At 39.0% G+C, this 17,166-nt stretch overlaps 1 protein-coding gene across 4 annotated transcripts in view; it reads right to left on the bottom strand.

Annotated features, from left to right (window-relative positions):
* Nucleotides 1-17,166, bottom strand: part of OPRM1 (opioid receptor mu 1) — a 79,583-nt gene that overhangs the window by 20,296 nt on the left and 42,121 nt on the right. For 2 of the 4 annotated variants that reach the window (XM_054685528.2, NM_001033915.1), the window contains exons 2-3: nucleotides 8,049-8,401; nucleotides 6,755-7,275 (exon numbers count right to left, since the gene is read on the bottom strand). In XM_054685528.2, coding sequence (XP_054541503.1) covers nucleotides 6,755-7,275; nucleotides 8,049-8,401 — 874 coding nt within the window. Of the gene's footprint in view, nucleotides 1-3,273; nucleotides 4,959-6,201; nucleotides 6,419-6,754; nucleotides 7,276-8,048; nucleotides 8,402-17,166 lie in introns of those variants that run through there. The other 2 variants (XM_016954734.4, XM_016954733.4) reach the window with 2 other exon arrangements.

Genomic DNA, 17,166 nt, shown 5'->3' with positions numbered 1-17,166 from the left:
CCAGGTCTGAGACCATGCTGAGAAGAGTGAAAAATAGGCTGGAATATATCAGGGCACATTGATTAAAAGCCTGGGTTATAAGATGGAATTTAACTGGAGTCAATAGTTAGCCACTAATTAAAAATTTTTTTTAAATTTTTTTAAAAAAATTATAAATTTAGTAGAGACAAGGTCTTGCTATGTTGGCCAGGTTGGTCTTGAACACCTGGCCTCAAACAATCCTCCTGCCTTGGCCTCCCAAAGTGCTAGGATAACAGGCGTGAGCCACTGCACCCAACCCTCAGCCACTACTTTTTAACTATGACCTTGGGCAAGTTACTTCCTTAAACATTAGTTTCCTCAACTATAGAGTAGAGCTTACAATCCATATCCAATATGATTAAATAAGATATCCCATCCCAGACACAAAATGGTCAATATATGTTATTATGAATAGTCTAAAAGCCAAATTTTTCTAGGGATAAACACATTTTTAACTAAACAACATTTTCTCTCACATATCACAATAATTTATAGAAACACATACTGATTTCTTCTGCTATGCATGAAATATTAATTTTAAACCTACATTTACTCTAATTCCATACATGCAAAAAGAGACACGCCTATATCACATGCACACACACACACACACACACACACACACACGGAACCATTTTCTTTTTAAACTATAGAACTGAAAGAATAGCCATTTTGATTTCATTCACAAAATAAGCATTAATGTTGTCCACTGCTGTAATTTTGTGAGCTATTCTCATTTGAGTTTTTCTTCCCATTGAATTGAAACAATTACTTTCCCAAATTAACTCTCCACAGATGCCTTGTAAAAAAAACTGAGATCAACTTTTGAGAGTGATGTATTTTATTTTAAAAGTAGGCTTCTGCTTTTAGTTTAGCTGGGGATAATATAGTTCACAGTTAAACCAAATACAGAGCATCTCCTAACTTCTTGACCCGCTATTTTGATTAAAATGTCAAGAAAGTGCTTTAATAATAGTAATTAGAGGGTTTAGGACTGGACTTGCCATATTAATGGAAAGGAGTTAGCAGGACATGCCACGACGTTCACTTTATCACTATTATATTGCTTTTTCCTGTAAGACCCACGGGTAGATATGTCAGAATATTAAGGCTTTTTCCAAGGATAATTACATTATTTCACAAAACCCATAACTCATTTGGTGAAAACATTCATGTCAATCAGCTTGACTGAAATGGCTAGGCAGGTTAGACAAAACAGTAAATGTGCTACTTTGGAGATGAAGGTACAGTTTAAATAAGAGATTTCAGTTTATTGTATTATTTAAAAGGCAGATTCTTGGACCCTCACATAACAAACTATAATTTATTAGAGCAGTTCTTAAGAACTTACATTTTCTGGAGCTCATAGTAAATGTTGAGAATCTGGCTGAGACCATGTGATAATAATTGAGTGCAAAGTAGCATTGTGTAGGAAAGCAGAGAAAAGCTGTGGAGTAATATTCGAAGCCCTGGGTGCTTGTCTGGATTCTACCTCTTCCTGGCTGTTTGATCTTATATAATGATTTAACTTCCCTGAGCATTTTCTTACATTTACCCATCAGAGTTGTTATAGGAAGCAGATGTGATAATGCCCACAAAAGCACTTTTGAATCTGTACATTGCCATATAAATGTAAGGCAGCATTATTATTATAGTGGTTGTGGTGCAAAAATAATTGCGGTTTTTGCCATTGAAAGTAATGGCAAAACCCGCAATTACTTTTGCACCAAACTCTACCGTTTCAGTGATAATTCAACTGATGTAACAGTGTTGCTTTTTTCCCCATATAATGCTAAACGTTTTCAATAATCACCTACGTGTCAAGATATAAAATGCGTTAGAGGCCAGACACAGGGGCTCACGTCTGGAATCTCAGCACTTTGGGAGGCTGAGGTGGGCGGATCACTTGGGGTCAAGAGTTTGAGGCCAGCCTGACCAACAAGGTGAAACCCCATCTCCACTAAAAATAATACAAAAATTAGCTGGGTGTGGTGGTGCATGCCTGTAATCCCAGCTACTGGGGAGGCTGAGGCAGGAGAATCGTTTGAACCAGGAGGAAGAGGTTGCAATGAGCCGAGATCGCACCACTGCACTCCAGCCTGGGCGACAGAGTAATTCCTTTTCAAAATAAAAATCAAAAAACAAACAAACAACAACAATAACAACAAAAAGAAAATGCATTAGATAATATGATTCGGGTGGAAACCAAGTGGGCAAGGCAGGTTAGCAGTGGCCAACAGTTCAGGTTTGAGTTGAACCTGAAGTGATCGAAATAAACAAGGGAAGGGTTTGAAAGCAAAGAGGAGTTCAACAGGACAACAGCAGTGTAGGGCGTGTGTGGAGAAATTAAATTGCACTGACAGCAGATGGAAAATGAATGCCTATGCCTTAGTCTACCTAATAAAGATCTAAAAGTCATAAAGACAGCAAGCTGAACATAAATCAGGCACAGAGGCTACAGCTGGAGCAGTAGGCTGAGCCCAGGCATGCACAAAAAAAACACAAGACCATCTTTTTTGTTTTTTCATATTCAGCTAGGGAAAGACCTCTTTAGGGCACTGAATCAATCTCTTGGTCTCCTTATCAAAAGCACTCGTTAGAAATAAAATTAGAAAACAACCATGAATGTAACCGATTTTTTTGAAAAGTATAAATAACATTGGATCAGAGTAACAAAGGCTGAGGAGAAGAAAAGGAAGAAGGCCTATTTTGAATATTTTCCCATTACTGACGGTAAGAGGGTTAGGGTACATAGTCATTTAGGTTGTTCGTCAGTTGCATGATGAAGGGGTCATGCCTGCCACATCTCCTGAAATATCCTCAGCCCTCTCATCATTTATTCAACAGACATGAATCTGTCCAATGCTTTGGATGTTTTGGAAGTACTTTCTTTCTTTCTTTCTTTTTTTTTTTTTTTGAGATGGAGTTTCGTTCTTGTTGCCCAGGCTGGAGTGCAATGGCACAATCTGGGCTCACTGCAACCTCTGCCTCCCAGGTTCAAGCGATTCTCCTGTCTCAGCCTCCCAAATAGCTGGAATTACAGGTATGTGCCACCATACCTGGCTAATTTTGTATTTTTAGTAGAGACGGGGTTTCACCATGTTGACCAGGCTGGTCTCGAACTCCTGACCCCAGGTGATCCACCAGCCTTGGCCTCCCAAAGTGCTGGGATTACAGGCATGAGCTACTGTGCCTGGCCAGAAGTACTTTCTTTTTAATGTGCTAGACTCTGGCTTGGAAGAGCAAGACAGACATGGCTCCTGTCCTCAGGAAGTAATGGCTTCCCTGTCTCATGCAGCATGTCCTTACTACGGATTGTTAGCAGAAGTGGTCATAATTGTTTGCTCCCTACATCCCCACCCTTTTGCAATGTGACTGCAGATCCTATCAGCAAGAGACGGAGTCTAATTTCTCACCCTTTGAATCTAGGTTGGCAGGATGACTTTATTTGACCTATAAAACCACAGAGATGACCGCATGCCAGTTCCTACTCTATGCCAAAAGACGCTTTCCTCTTTTCTCTCTCTCTTTCTCTCTCTCGGAATCTGTGACCACCGTGAGAACAAGGCTGGGGTAACATGCTAGATGGTAAGAGTCCATGTGAAGCTAGTCATTCTTGCTGAGGCCATGTAGATCAGCTAGCTGACCACCCGCCCATCGGGCAGCTGCCCTCCGAGCAAGCCCAGCCAATATGGAAGAACGGTCCAGCCAAGCCCAGCTCCAATGGCTGTTCTACAGAATTGTAAACTAAATAAATGGTTGCTTCTAGCCACTACATTTTGGAATGATTTGTAATGTAGCAAAAGCTGACTGAGCAGCTCTTAACTGTGTAAGTATGACTCTAAGCTTATTTTGGGCACAGAATTTTCTCATTGGCTTATCAAATTACCTTGATAACTGCCAAATCGCCACTCCACTTTGCGCTGTATGGAAATTGCCTCAGTGGACAGTTGTCAGAATACAGACACCCTGGGAAGGTTTGATATTGGATCTCTGATCTGCAGAATATGAAGTTGACTAATGTGCTTGAAATGTGACATATAGAGTATAATATATTCCTCAAAGAAAGTACAAATACATAAGGCAGAACATAAACATCCACAACCAATATAAACTTCAAACAAGTAGTTGAAAAGTTAAATGCAAATCCTATTAGCTTGTTTTCCAACATGATGGGTCATGATGTGAAACAACGACCAAACACCTGTTTGTCACATTCTGGATTTGTACAACTAATTTAACATGTCCTATAGACACAGCCATCAAGTCTCCAATTTCTCCTTCAAGTCATTTTATTATGTCGATATATTATTGAAAGTATCACTAGCAGCTTATGTATTGTTACAGTTGTCTGGTTGTAACTGCTTTAATTCTAATGATGACACATCAGTGGAGATTAGCCAAAGGGAGCTTTGATTTATCTTAATTTTTAAATACGTCAGAGCATCTTTCCCTCTTTTCCTGGCAGCCTCTCTTCTGTGTCCAGTTCTCTCAGTTGGGCATTTTGGGACAGCAGCCAATTCCAGGGCTAATGTGTTTCTGCTGTTATCTTACACTGATACTGCTTCATAGAGGCAGCGATGAAGATAAGGCCTAATTGGATGTATTTTTTAAGCAAACCTTTTAGTTACTTGGAACAGAACTCCTCCAATTAGCTTCTTTTCTCTTCTATCTGGCTGTACAATAGCCGTACTGATGTGAAAATGCCGAATTTGGAAGGGAGTCAAGGGCAGTGTCGGGCAACTGAAAAATAATCATGCTTAACTCAGGAGAAATGCTCCACCAGACGGGCTGGGAGCAGTATTTCCACGAAGGCAGGACGAGTGAAGGATAGCTGGGAGGTCATATGTGACAAGAGGTCCTTGCAGTGGTCCAGGGTACACAACCAAGCAGCCATGCTCTAGAGCCCAGCAAGACAGGGAAGGTATAGGTAGGCACTAAAGGAGAAAGAGTCAGTACTTTATAATGGCCATTATTTTGCTCCAATGGAAATATTTTACTTCAAAGCAAAATATTTTATCCTTAGCTGAGGACTAGGCGTTTTAAGTTGCAATCTTTAACATGTTATCCCCAGGTTGGTGAAAGTCTATTTAAATCCCTGCCCTTTTAAAGTTACTTACAAGATTCTAGCAGCCACTGAATAGGAGGGCTGCTTAGCATTAGGTTGGTGCAAAAGTAATCGCTGTTTTTGCAATTACTTTTTAAAAGTAGCTCCTAGTAAAAGGAGTAGGTTTAGCAGTCTTGATGTGGAAAAAAACATAGAGAAAAGAAGCAGAGTCAAAACCATTTCTTTCTGGCATTCATTTCTGAAATGGAATTAGAAGTGAGACATAATAAGTTAATTTCCCTTTGGCTGGAAGTGGGTCTGCCATCATTACCTCATGCTCTCTAGGGGGTGTGAGTTCCTGTGTTCCTTTGAGCATCACTGAATACCAGGGGTATGAGGATTAATGTCGCCCATGACGGATGTATCTGGGCCATATTACATTAGTCCTCTGGTCAGTTAGAAAGGTTGAGCCTGGGCTGGGCTGGATGGCAGAGTGGGGTAAAGAGGGGACAGTGAGAGACAGGGTGTGGTCAAGAGACAGCAGGAGGAAGCCACTGCACCCTGTGGTGGCAAAGGCTCCCCTAGCTCCTCAATCATTTGACTTGCTATTCATTTCTCCGGAGCCATCTGTCCTCACAGTCCTGACGCCTGACTCTAGGAACTTTAGCCAAGATTCTGACTCCTGCCTTTACTTCATAGGAAGTTTGAATTTGAATTCACTGTTAAAAAAATTATACAGGCTGTGATTTTTGGATGCTGGCATCATTATTTAAAATTTACTTACTTAGATTAATATTAAAAATTAAGCCATGTATTTGATTGATTTTATAGGTCAGAGGTCAAATTTAGCCAACCAGTGGCTTAACCAAGTAATACTAACTTGGAGACAGCCTTTTCACTTTCCTCTTTGTTGATTTCCCATATGATTATAATATTGTGTATAAGTCTTGAATTTTCTGTGTAGGTCTGGGCACAGAAATACACCTTCCAAAAGCTAGTCGCTATTCACCCTATTATCTCCAACAAGCATGAGGTCTGTTAAAAATTGTTTAATCTAATAAAATTTATTAGATTAATATTCACATATTAATAATATATTATTCAGTCTAATATGTTTGATATTTGTGCTAGAGTTCAGGTAGCAAACCAATAGCTTAAGAAAAGTTAGGGATGGTCATTTTTTAATCTTTTCTCCTTTTCCATGATGCTAATTTTCTGTGAATATCTTGCATCCATGACCACAGTGGGCAAGGCACTCACCCTCTCTCTTTAATCACAGAACCAGAGCAAGACTGGCTTTTGAGAAATAAGAGGGGTATTGCAGCGACATCTATGAATTATATAATAATTCTGGGGAAAATGAAAAGGATTCTAGATCAGAATTATTTCTACAATGTGCTAAAGTCATAAATTTTGCATAGAAGTAGAGGCCATAAAAATAGTTATTTTGAATAGTTTCACGGATTTCTCATTGGTGTATCTTTATACCTAAATGAATATGTACAGTCAAATATAAAGAACACAGTTTATATAACAAACCTCTTCTCTAACACTAGAACCACAATTTGCTTCCCCTCTTCCCTCCATTCTCATCCTCTATAGTGGATTAAACTCCTAGTTTAGCACAAAGCCTTATAATTTTTATGTCATCCCCAGTAGATACACCTAATTCTAGAGACTGCGTACCTGATGATTAGTTCTATCCACCGTATTGGCCGTGGAGGGGTGGTCTCTAGTGTTCTGACGAATTCGAGTGGAGTTTTGTTGCTCAATGTTGGAAGAGGTTGGGATACAGAACTCTCTGAAGCATCGTTTGAAGTTTTCATCCAGAAATGCATAAAGGACTGGGTTGAGGCAGCTGTTTGTGTAACCTAGAGCAATGCAGAAGTGCCAGGAAACAGTCTGGAACGTAGTTTCTGGGATTGTAACCAAGGCTTTAATGATGACATAAATGTGAATGGGAGTCCAGCAGACGATGAACACAGCCACCACCACCAGCACCATCCTGGTGATCCTTCGAAGATTCCTGTCCTTTTCTTTGGAGCCAGAGAGCATGCGGACACTCTTGAGGCGCAAGATCATCAGTCCATAGCACACGGTAATGATGAGCACGGGCATGATGAAGGCGAAGATGAAAACACAGATCTTCAGCAGGTTTTCCCAGTACCAGGTTGGATGAGAGAATGTTAGTGTACAATCTATGGAACCTAGAAGAAAGGAATTTAAAGGAAAAATTAGCAGCAACATTTAATTATGTCATAAGGTGTTAATACTGCCATTTTACTCATTCATTTTTAGCCTTGACCAGAGCTAACTTAAGGCTATAAAGAAATTGTGGAAGAAACTCAGTTGTTTGTTACTTTTCAAAGAAAGTTTTACTTCTAATGTTTTTTGTTTTTTTCTAAATTTCCCATTTTGCCGTCCACTTCGATCACATTGAGCTTTCGTTCAGGGAACAAAAATGAACCTCTCAATATGAGCTAGATCCTCCATGAGGTCTATATTGATATAAAAAATGTAATAATTGTCCAAAATCTCTAGGCGGCTCCAGGTAATGGATATTTTCACTTCATTTTTTGATGGATTGTTCAATATTCTGATATTAGGTGTAGAAAGATAAATTTGCCATGTAGTCAGCCACTTGAAAATTTTAAACAAGCCTCAGCATAATACTCTTTGGGTTTAAGCTCCAATTACTCTTGGGAGAGCTATGTTCTAATTTACACACCATTTTTATGAAGTAAATACAGAGAAATCAGAAATAAATAGATTACATTCTCTTTAAAGGATTTAATAGGCCTAAAATTATGAGGAAAATTCCTATTTTTAAGTATTCAAAGGCTTTTTTTGCTAGAAAGAATAATTAAAATTACAATGTGACTGAGACAATGGGGCACTCCATAAATACTGCTTTGCTTATGACATCACCAACATATCAGGCTGTGAACCCTCCATCCCTCAGGCTGGTAACATCACTCACCATGCCTGTATTTTGTTGTAGCCATGAACATTACAGGAAGACCAATGGCTGAAGAGAGGATCCAGTTGCAGACATTGATAATTTTGGCATTTCGGGGAGTACGGAAATCTAAGGCCTTGACAGGGTGGCAGACTGCAATGTATCGATCAACACTCATGGTGCAGAGGGTGAATATGCTGGTGAACATGTTATAGTAATCTATGGAGATCACTATCTTGCAAAGGATGGTTCCAAATGGCCATGTTCCCATTAGGTAATTCACACTCTGGAAGGGCAGGGTACTGGTGGCTAAGGCATCTGCCAGAGCAAGGTTGAAAATGTAGATGTTGGTGGCAGTCTTCATTTTGGTGTATCTAGGAGATAAAGGAAGAAGAGTGAGAGTCAGTAAAAGACACTAATGTAAAATATAGGTAAGCTTTCAATAATAAATTTGCATGAATTAGTAGAAAGCTTTTCTGAGATTAGATATAGAATTGTTTTCCAGTATCAGCTTGGCTATTTACAATGATGTTAATGATGTACCTATTGGGTAAATAGCTGCAATAATAGCAACGATGCTGCTTTGTTGAGTTTCTTCTTTTTTTTTTTTTTTTTTTTTTTTAGATAGGATCTTGCCCTGTTACCCAGGCTGGAGTGTAGTGGTATGAACAGAGCTCACTACAGCTTCAACCTCCTGGGCTCAAGAGATCCTCTTGCCTCACCTCCTGAGTAGCTGGGATCACAGGTGCATGCCACCATACCCTGTTAGTTTTAAAAAACTTTTGTAGGGACAGGGTCTTGACATGTTGCTTAGGGTGGTCTTGAACTCTTGGGCTCAAGCAATCCTCCCTCCTCGGCCTCCCAGAGTGTTTGTGTTACAGGCATGAGCCACTACACGCAGTGAGGGTTTTAATTTTTTTTTTTGTAATGTGTCAGTCATTGTGATAGGTCTAATAGAAAGAGGGAGATTCCAGTCAAGCAGTAGGGGCAGAGACTGGATAGTAATTCTAAATATAAAAAAGAAAATTTTAGCTATATAAATATAGTTAAAATTATCAAGAAGTATAATTGTGCAAGTGTCTATAGGTATGTACACAAACACATGCACATACAAACACACAGGCGATTATGGGGCACAGAGATGAGGCATCTCACAGAGCATAAGGCAAAGGGAATAGTAGGAGTAAGATGTGGAAGGCATCCTGGAAGTGCAAGTTTAATCTCAAAGTACAAGCAGGATGACTGAGTTAGACACTTGGTAGGAGCAGGTCATTCTAGACAGAGAGGTAACAGAGAGAACCCCAACAAAGAGGTAGAGTTGGAATGGCCTGATGTGTGTGTCAAGCACATTCTACCAGGGAATGGCAAGGGATCTGACTGGGGAAGAAGAGACGCCAGTATGTGAAGAACTTGTATGCCATGGTAAGATTAGACTCTATCCAATCCATGATGAGGAACCCAAGTGTGTTTGCTTTGTTTTTATTTTTTAATGCTTTATTGAGGTGGAATTGACCTATAATAAATAACACATAATTAAAGTGTACAATTTGATAAGCTTTGATACATGTGTACACCTGTGAAACCACCACCATAATTAAGATCAGAGATTGGCAAACTATGGTGTGTAGACCCACTTGGACCGCTGCCTGTTTTTATAAATAGTTTTATTGGAACACAGATACACCTATTTAAAAACCCATAAGTGTTTTGATGCTACAGTGGCAGAGTTCAATAATTGCAACAGAGATCAGATGACATGCAAAGCCTAAGTTATTTACTATCTTGCACTTTACAGAAAAAAAGTCAACCTCTGATGAAGATAATGACATCAATTGCTCCCAAAAGTGTCTTTGTGTAGCTCTTTAATCTTTCCTGTTTGCCCCTCCCTGTCCTCATATCCAACCCTCACTATTCCTCAGGCAATTGCTGATCTTGGTTTGCTTTCTGTTCTTATAGATTAGTTTGCATTTCCTAGAAGATGCAAATAGAATCATTCAGTATGTACTCTTTTTTTGTGCTGCTTCTTTCACTCAGTGTAATTATTTTGAGATTCATCCATGTTGTTGCATATAACAAGAATTAATTCCTTGTTATTGACAAGTAGTATTACTTATGCATTCATCTGTTTTTTTTTAATGCATTCACCTATTAATGGGAACTGAGTTGCATACAACTTTTGGATGTTACAAATGAACTGTTACGAACATTCATGTGCAAGTCTTTATATAAACATATGCTTTTCTTCCTCCTGGGTAAGTATCTAGGAGTGTTATATGTTTTCAAGGCCTGCAGAAATTAGAAATATGATAGTAGAATATAAGCAGGTACACTTGCAATAATACATTATATCTGATGGCAGAAGTATACCTTGTAAACATTGGACATCATTTTTTTTTTTAACATTCCACATATATTTACCTTAATTTAGTAATAGTACCTCAGTTTCACTCTGGGAACCACTCATTTCCCGTTCTCAGTCCAGGTGCTTTGGGATAGGCTGTATTACCAGTCCAGGGCGTGAAGACGTTCAGTGACTGGGGCCATGGTGAATGGCAAGGATGGTCTCATGTTCCAACCAGAGCCGGTGAGAGTTTATTTTGAGACTTATGGACAAAGAGTGTATTAGTTTTCCTGCAGGACCCATACCTGAGAAGACGCATGGTATGTAGTTGCTGGAGTAGCTTGTCTGAAAATGGACCTAATCCGGAGGATGTGGATTTGAGAGCGTGAGAGAGAACCCCACACCTGAAGCCAGGCCCTCCTTGGGCTTCTGATTTACATGGTGCCATCAATTCCTTTTAAATGTTAGCTTGTGTTTACTGTTTTTCCATCACACGAGGTTGAGTCTAACTCATTCAGCCCAAGACAGCTGTCGGTTGGAGGCCCTTTGTTTAGGACTGAATTCAGTGTCCAGGAAAGTGTTTTGGTTTCAATAACATCAGGAAAGTGATTTCATAAATCTCCTCAGGGTCAATAGGACGGCTTTGTTACTGAAGCTTTAAAATTCTGATACCTGATCTGGTCTGCAATACTTGCAGAAGCTGCATTACTGCCAGAAAAGCTCCACATTTTCAGACTTGGGGGCTTTTTTTTGGACTTACTTTGGGAGTTTCACTTTCTTAATGGATTTTAAAGAAAAAGATAGAGCCACTTAACTTGAGGGGAGAAAATAATTTGCTTTTAGTTTGGACTCTAAATATGGCAAATATAAAAAGGATAATGTAGACAAATACTCCAAAGTACAAAAACCAACAAAAAAGCAAAATTAAAACTGGTTTTAAGATTTAGAATAATTGACCTTGGTGCTCAAGAAGTTGAAACATTTTTTATTTTTTTAATAAGAAGAAGTTTCTCCTCAAAAGAGAAAATAACTTTTGCTAGATTCACTGTTGGTTATAGACCTGCATGATCTAAAGACATGCTTCATTGCTTTCGCCACTTTCCTACCCAGCAGACCTTACATTTTGTGGTTTATCTTTAATGGTGTTTTATGTTAAGTAATTGGTTTCTTTACAGTCAGTTTTCTGACTCATCATACTTCCAACCTTTCCTTCAGGCTTATTTTAGCACTAAGTATTTCCAATGTATGTTTATTTTAATTAAAAAAAATCATTTCCTTCTCCAGAGTGAGGTGTTTGTGAAAAAAAAATTATGTCAGGGTTCAACATGGTGAAAGGAAATGTGGTTATGCATAGTTAATTAGCATGCTAGCCATTCCACAATGTGTATACATTTCAAAACATCATGTTGTATATGGTAAATATACATAATTTTATCATCAATTTACCAAAAAAAAAAGTGAATATTTATCTATAAAAATTCTTTCAACGGGCATTTTATAGGAATGATGCTGTTTAATTTTTCTCAATTTATTTAAAAAGCCTTCCTCTAAAGATAGCCAGCATTCTTACCCCAGTTACTCATGCTTTGGATCACAGCAACATATAAAAGGGGGCTCAATGATCTTCTAAATATATGAAAGAAAATTATACAAAGCTAAAGGATTAAGAATTCCAATTGCCTCCAGCATATACCCAAAGGCTTTAATCTGAAGAGATGGTCTAATCAGAAAAGGAGTAATGTGGGCTGGGCCTGGTGGCTCAGGCCTATAATCCCAGCACTTTGGGAGGCTGAGGTGAATGGATCACTTGAGGGCAGGAGAAGGAGACCAGCCTGGTCAACCCTGTCTCTACTAAAATTAGAAAAATTAGCTGGGGGTGGTGGCAGGCACCTGCAATCCCAGCTACTCGGGAGGCTGAGGCAGGAGAATCGTACCACTGCATTCCAGCCTGAGCAACAGAGAGAGACACTGTCTCAAAAAAAAAAAAAAAAAAAAAAAAAAAAAAAGGGCAAGCTTTCATTCTGTTCTGATGTAGTGGCATGAATGTTGTCCCAGCAAAGTTCAATGAATGGTCAGAGTCACATCGTGGGCCTTGCACAGGAGCATAGGACTCACAGTTAGCAAACTAGCAAAAGAAATGACCTGCAGGAAGAATTATCTTTGCCATTCAGTTTACCTGAGTGGGTCCGAGTAGAACTCCTGGCTATTAAAACACAAGCCTTTTTCCTTACTCCATGCCTACTGCTTTGTACTGTGCTGTGAATGTGTTCTGTGGCAAAATGGGCAAAGAGAGACTCATCTGGACTCACAGGCCGTCCTGATATTGACCCTTCCTATGGTAGCCACTGAACGCCATCTTCTGCTCGAAGCAGTGGCCCAAGCTATTTCTTTCTAATTATCCCATTAAAATTTTTGTAGTAGGTATTTCTTTAACTTTGGTCTAGATGATTAAATAGCTGTTTTGTTTTATGAATTCAAATGAATTTACAATGCTATTCGTTTTTGAAAACAATTGTGTTCTTCTGAGAACCATCAATGTTTGACCCATTAGAGTGATTTTTATGGAGCTTCTGGAAGCATTGGGGAAAAGGCATTGTGAGGCCCATTTGCTGGCAGCTCACCTATTCTTTTATGTTGCATATATGACTTTTGTTTATAGATGTTCTTCCTTTCTTATGGTTATAAAATAATTCCTATTTATCTTTTGACCTATTCTTCACACATTTCTCCAACTATTACTACTTACAAAATGTGATTGATTTTGACCTATTTGTGTTAAGTGAAGCCAGACTGAATAAATTACCTCTGTACACCTGATGGGTTTTGTAAACTTCTGTTTAGTTTTGTGCTTAATTGTTTGAATTGTGGTGATCGTGTCTCAGTTCAGAAATAAAACTGATCAAGAGAGTGAGAGGAGGAAGGACACATTTTAGAATCCAGCATGTGTGTCTGTGTGTGTGTGTGTTTTTAATTCCACATCATGGCCTTCATATTGCTCAACTACCTTTTTCATAAGTTCACAATAGAGTCAATGGTGACGGACGGAAGAGTTTCATCTCTTTTGGGGCTAATTTTTCTGCCTTTTCATTTTTTTTACCAAGTAGTGTGAAGAAAGATACCTAATTCGGTAAGAATTCAACAAGCCCCTTTTATATGTTCAGCAACGTGCTTGGAAAGATATATTTCTTGCATTTGCCATGACTTTTATGTCCACTTACCCTCACATAGAAATTAACCTTTTTAGTCGGGAAAAAAAATCCTCCCTAGAGTGTCATACTTTAATACTCATAATTAATTGGATCAATCCAATGAGATAAAGAGACTTTCCTACATTTCAAGTAATTATTTAGGCAAAGAATGTGGTCAAATGAATATCTACCTGAGTTAATCGATCCATTATTATCCATCTATTCCATTCTGATATCCCAGGTGCGTTTTTACTTGTGAGTGTGTGTGTGTGTGTGTGTGTGTCTGTCTGTTGGGGGGGGGGGGGTTCTAAAATAAGAAAAAGCATAATCAAAACTAGTGATTATCCTCTCATTGGCATTAACATGGAGAAAGACTATATATTAGGTTGCTATTTTGTATTATATTCTCCACTAGCTTAGTGAAGGGGAGAATGGAGGACTTCTCACTTTGCTATAAAATGTTGTGAAACATTTAATTTACATTTATTTCAAGGTGACGTTATGTGGTTAATGACATTTCCAATAAGCTACTATCAGCAAAGGAAAAGAGTGGTGATAGCAGACCTCTGAATCCTGCGACGGGAAAGGAACTATTGCTTGCTAGTTTACCTCAAAAAGAGAAGACGGGGAGAGGCCTCTATGAAATTAAGCAAAGAGGCATTTCCATCCAGAGGGCAAGTGGCCGTTTCCATCCCTGTGTGTCACCAGAGTGGGATGACTATCAGTCTTCTTCCTTTTTTTTTTCTTTTTTTGTTTTTTGAGACGGAGTCTCACTCTGTCGCCCAGGCTGGAGTGCAGTGGCGCGATCTCGGCTCACTGCAAGCTCCGCCTCCCGGGTTCACGCCATTCTCCTGCCTCAGCCTCCTGAGCAGCTGGGACTACAGGCGCCCGCCACCACGCCCGGCTAATTTTTTGTATTTTTAGTAGAGACGGGGTTTCACCGTGTCGTAGCCAGGATGGTCTGGATCTCCTGACCTCGTGATCCGCCCACCTTGGCCTCCCAAAGTGCCAGGATTACAGGCGTGAGCCATCGCACCCGGCTGACTATCAGTCTTCTTGGTCGCATGTCACCCTTTCTCTCCACATCCTCTCGCTCTTCTGTCCTCTCCCAATCTTCTCTTTCTTCTTCCTTCAGGTCCTCCGATGACAAACCATGAGTAAACTATCTTTCAGACAGAGCAAGGGGAAGTTGCTTTCTCAGAACCATGATGAACTTTGTATACAGAAAATGTAAAATGAATAACTAATTGTATTTTTATTTTTGCATTTGGTGCTTAAAATATCAGAGGAAAATCTGTGTATCCTCATAATAATTGTGTAGAAGCTAATGGCATACATTTCTTTTGTGTTACCTCTCCTGCTAATCTCATGGTTTCATTCTCTCTTGGTTTCTATTGGCCTGCCTTCTTCTTTATTTCTCTTATTTTCTGGTATGCACTTTTGTAAAGCTCTTCAAATTCTTATTTTGGAATTGGAAACTGGGTTGGAGGGTGAGGAGAGAACATGGCCGAATGTCATTGCACTACTCCTCTGGGTATAGGAAAGGAAATGGAACGAGAGATACTTCCATTATAGCCAAGAGACCTTGCTTTCCCATTGTTGTATTATGCTTCCCGGAAGTGCCCATTTCCTGCATTATTCGATTTCTGAAAATTTTACTTCAGGACATGGATAGCACGTATCAGAAGTTTATATAAAAATGACATGTTTTGCTTCTCTGATTTCTGTATTCTGTGATAAATAGTATTTATGTATTATAGAAAAATGTTACTATGTTATATTCTCTGACATATATAAGCAGTTATAACTAGATGAAATATTCCTATCTGTGGCTTTGATTTTTGTTTGCAAATATATAGAATATTTATTTTTTTGAACTAAAGACTTTGAAAACAGCATCAGAGCATCCATCTCAGGAGCTAGAGATTTTTGGTTTACAGAGAACACTGCTTTGCTTTTATTCTAAGAACCTGATATTTAGAACTTAGAAATAGCTTAGCTTTCAAACTTATAACTTCTAAGGGGAAAGGTCATTTCTTATATTTTATGATCTGGGAATTTTATAAATGAAAAATCAAGTATACATTACTAGCGACTTCAAATCATGGTATAGCCCTAGGTATTTCTTTAATACGAAAGGAACAACAAAGAAGACAACTTCAAAATATGATAAAACAATTTCGTCATTATCAATATTAGAAAATTACCTTTTGTAGAAGTGCAAACATATGCTGTAGATTTTAAATTTCTAGAAAGTTTAGACTACTAGTAAAATTATTTTTTACTGCGCTTAGTACAACAAATATGAGGCTTAATATACACTTTTGGTAATGACATTGTACATATAATCACTCAATATAAGTAAAATATGAAAAATAACATGGATAGAATAATTTAACAAAATAAAATAGAAAAAAATAATCTATGCTGGGTTCAGCATAGAACCCAGCACAAGATGGGCACCAGCATATGCTTGTTGAATGGAATTTAAATAAAGAAATAAGGGCTTGGGTTATTTTACTTTCTGTGTGTAAGATAAAACATTTTTTTCTTAGGGAACCAGCAGTTTTTGAAGTAAGACTGAAGAGGGAATATTTGTTTTTGCTGTGCCAGTTCACTATCAAATTAAAAAGAACTTCAATCATAGAAAGTCATGGAATAATGAGAAGATCCCAATGAGACTTTCAAGATCACATTGTCTAAGAGAACAAGGGGTGATAGCAGACCTCTGAATCCTGCTACAGGAAAGGAACTATTGCTTGCTAGTTTGCCTCAAAAAGAGAAGACCGGGAGAGGCCTCTATGAAACTAAGCAAAGAGGCACCTTTGCTTGATGGTGAAGGACCCGAGGCACACAGAGTTACAAGTGTTTGAGGCTTTTCTCCCATTTCTCTAGACTCCATCTAAAACTAAAGAGGAGTCTAGCCTGTATTGTGGGCCACGTGTATTTCTAGGAGTGCATTGCTGATTGTGTTGTAAGCAATGGGTCCCAGAAATACTCTTCCACCTCTCTGACCACATCGAAGTAGGCATGCAAAGCTTTCTTATCTTCTTTTCAAATATGACTGTGCTGAGATTATCTTGGAAATCTTGAGACATTTTCTCGTTATAGTGAATGCTGTAACAGTCATAGTTGTTTAAAGGAAAGCTGAGTTTTTTCCATATCCTTTGCTTTCTTTTCTTTTCTTTCATTTATTTATTTATTTAGAGATGGAGTCTCACTCTGTCACCCAGGCTGGAGTGCAGTGGCGCGATCTCGGCTCACTGCAAACTCCACCTCCCGGGTTCACGCTATTCTCCTGCCTCAGCCTCCCCAGTAGCTGGGACTACAGGCGCCCGCCACCACGCCTGGCTACTTTTTTTCTGTATTTTTAGTAGAGACGGGGTTTCCCTGTGTTAGCAAGGATGGTCTCAATCTCCTGACCTCGTGATCCGCCTGCCTCGGCCTCCCAAAGTGCTGGGATTACAGGCGTGAGCCACCCCGCCGGGCCCTTTGCTTTATTTTCTTACAATCCATGGTTTGAACCTATCAGTTCTATGTAAACTGACTCACAACCTCTCTGTTCCCAGTTTTGTGACTACATTTTCTCCTTTTGTTTGGACATCTGTGC

Source organism: Pan troglodytes, chromosome 5 (assembly GCF_028858775.2).
Source record: "Pan troglodytes isolate AG18354 chromosome 5, NHGRI_mPanTro3-v2.0_pri, whole genome shotgun sequence".
NCBI classification, from domain to species: domain Eukaryota; kingdom Metazoa; phylum Chordata; class Mammalia; order Primates; family Hominidae; genus Pan; species Pan troglodytes.
The sequence above is the reverse complement of the archived record's forward strand: the minus strand, read 5'-3'. Positions and strand labels throughout refer to the sequence as shown.